Source organism: Cyprinodon variegatus, unplaced genomic scaffold, assembly GCF_000732505.1.
Source record: "Cyprinodon variegatus isolate N-32 unplaced genomic scaffold, C_variegatus-1.0 Scaffold22, whole genome shotgun sequence".
NCBI lineage: Eukaryota > Metazoa > Chordata > Actinopteri > Cyprinodontiformes > Cyprinodontidae > Cyprinodon > Cyprinodon variegatus.
The window spans coordinates 1621626-1624523 of NW_015150475.1; the positions used below are offsets into that span (position 1 = coordinate 1621626).

Sequence of the window (2898 nt, forward strand, 5' to 3'; positions counted from 1 at the left end):
GATGGATGGATGGATGGATGGATGGATGGATGGATGGATGGATGGATGGATGGATGGATGGATGGATGGATGGATGGATGGATGGATACTTTCATTCCTATACTGATCATCTCTTGTATACTTCTGTTTTGTTTCTAAATGTTCATGACTGATTCTAAGCATAGCCAAATTAAGTCTAAAAAGATATTCCAATTATTGCATTTTCTATTGAGTGTCTAGGCTTTTAACATGAAAAATAGCAAATATCAAACTAATTACTATAAAATACAGACCTAACCAAATAAAGTCACTGGCCCTCGACAATATAATTCATTGTCTGTGGCTCTGAATAAAACAAGCACTTGTAATGCACACCTAGAATATTTAGGAAGACTTTATGAACCTGCAGATGTATGTGTGGACATGTGGTTGCATGTTAAAAAGAATGAGGTGTAAAATTTGGTGATAAGTCTTTGGAGCTTCCATTTTTTGTTATAAAATTGCTGTGTTGACCTTCATCTGAAAAGCAAGCGTTAGTTGGAGCTTTGCCATGGGATCTTACCAAAGTCATGCCCTTTGTCTGCTTATTGCCAGCAGATCTTTTGACTTACTGTATCTGACTCTACTTCACATGAATTGATGGAATAGGGAATAACAAGAAATTTTTAAATATTTTTATCTTTCCTTAAAAATGTCTAAAAATATATATTGTAATTTAATTATATACTTTTTTTAGACTCGACAGGTAGGGAATCCGTTATAAAATTACACATTATAAATAAATCAAGTGTTAAAATACTGCCGGTCTATTCAATTAAATAATTTAGAAGATAGATCATTACACAAGAGACGGATGTTAGAGATTTACTGTAACTGGCCGCATGAGGGCGCTGGTGTAGCAGAACGGATTAGGGATTGAAGAGGATTACAGGAGGCCATGTTCATTTTAAAAAGGAACGCAAAATGTATATGTTGAAAACATGCAAGTGATGATATAATTCACAAAAGATCCTCTTGGAGAGCTCCAGATTATCCTCATAATCTCGTTGCGAGGAAATCCGAATCGTGTGTTTGAGTAAAACTTAGTTAAAATCCCAGCATTCTAAGTATCATTTGCTTTTTTTATAGAGATTTTGATTTTGCTCTACAGTTTATTTTCTTTTCTTTTACCTCAAACATCCTTCGGCTATTTGGTCCGTGTTGTTTGAAATATATATTAAAATGGAAACTAAACAACAAGTCCCAAAACTGAGAAAAATATCAGCTCCTACAATCTATAAATAAGGGGGGGAAAGACGGAGGCATAAAACTGAGTTCACAAACATCCTTTGCATAGGTGCGCGGCTGCAGTGCGCGCGCGCGCGCCGCTGGTGAGACTCTCTGTTCATCTCCAGTCATGAGCGCACTGGGCACGCGCGGCTTTCCGTCGCTGCCGTTGGTTCCCTACCAGCATCTGTTCCTCCGTTGGTATTAAAAATAGACCGGTGCTGATAACAGACTTATGTTTCGGCTTCACCACCCGCCGTCGGGAATCGTTTTGCGCGCTACTCTCATCTTAATCACCGAACCGTGACCGGTGGGAGCGCAAATGCGCATCGTTTTGCGCATCTCTGAATCTTTGGAACCTCGCCGTGGACAATCCCCCTGACATCCAAAGACATCTTCCCTGCAATCCCAGCAAGGCTTCTTCGATGCCTATGGCCGTAGATAAAGTCGGCTGGCCTCGTCCCGGACCTTTCACCCACGGCTGCCCTCCAAAAGGTCTTTGAATCAAGGAGGCATCTCGGGATTTTTATTTTTTATTTTTTTGGATCTCCTCATCAGACTGTTTTTGAAGAACCCGGTGACATGCTGGGCCCATCTCTCTAAATCTCGTGATCAATAGCCTGCACCATCTCTCCTCCCACATTCGTCCGACAGAGACCCTCACCGAGCCCTAATGATGCATCCGAACGCGTTGATGCTGGCGGTGGTCCTTCTGCGCAACTTGATGCTGCCCTTCTGCTCGGCTCAAAACGGTAAGGACACAGTTTTGACCCTGGGAGGAATGTTCAGACACACAGGGAAAGTGATTTCTCCTGCCTTGAGGACGCCCGAGTAAAATGTTCTAAAGAGGATTTGATTTCGACGGCGTTAAGCCTCCAATTTAACGCTCCTCCACAGCAAGGCCAGTTACTACGCTTGATTTGTGTGACTGACTAATCAAAGTTCAGGAGAAATTAGAAGAGGTGTGACAGTTTTCTTTTCTCCCTATATTTTTTGATCAGAGTTGAAATGTTAGAAAATAGAAAAAAACATGGTGAAGATGGATGGGAACAAGTTTTTAAGCTGTGCACCTGTGTTATTTCCCAATACCAGTCACATATATTCATATATTAACCCTAAACCTGCATGAGCACAAACTACTGCATAACTACAAAGCAAAATTGTATATGATTTTAATTTGTAAAGATAAAAATATAAAAGCATAAGCTTTGTATATTTCTGTTACTTAGATTGCAAAGAGGCGTGGGTGGGATTAAAATAAGAAGTATGATAATAAGCTATGAGGAATAAGCGTACAGATAAATAGAGTCCACACTGTGTTAAATGTAAATTATATAAAATAAAAACTCTTCTCAGACAGCTTCAGAAATTTGTTAAAGAACATTAGTAAAAAAAACAGCATAAGCAGGATGGGGAACACTGAAGCTTAAATCTAAAAAAACTAAGAAATGTAAAGAATATTGCTATTTCAATTTCAATTCAGTTTATTTATATAGCGCCAATTCACAACAGGTCATCTCAAGGCACTTTACAGTTCAACCAGATCATAAAGTCAAATAGATTCAAAGTTTTGTATCTAAGGAAAACCAGTTGATTGCATTAACCCATTGACTCCAATGCAATCCCTCACATTAAGCATTCTTGTAGCGACAG

The 2898-nt window shown here is 39.3% G+C and overlaps 1 protein-coding gene across 3 annotated transcripts in view; it reads left to right on the forward strand.

Moving 5' to 3' along the window:
• Nucleotides 1–1374: 1374 nt before the first annotated feature.
• The window catches only part of nptn (neuroplastin), a 46162-nt gene continuing 44638 nt past the window's right edge, over nt 1375–2898 (forward strand). For 2 of the 3 annotated variants that reach the window (XM_015390976.1, XM_015390985.1), the window contains exon 1: nt 1376–1997. In XM_015390976.1, the coding sequence (XP_015246462.1) occupies nt 1919–1997 (79 nt within the window). In that variant the 5' untranslated portion in view covers nt 1376–1918. Of the gene's footprint in view, nt 1998–2898 lie in introns of all 3 variants that reach the window. The other variant, XM_015390993.1, reaches the window with a different exon arrangement.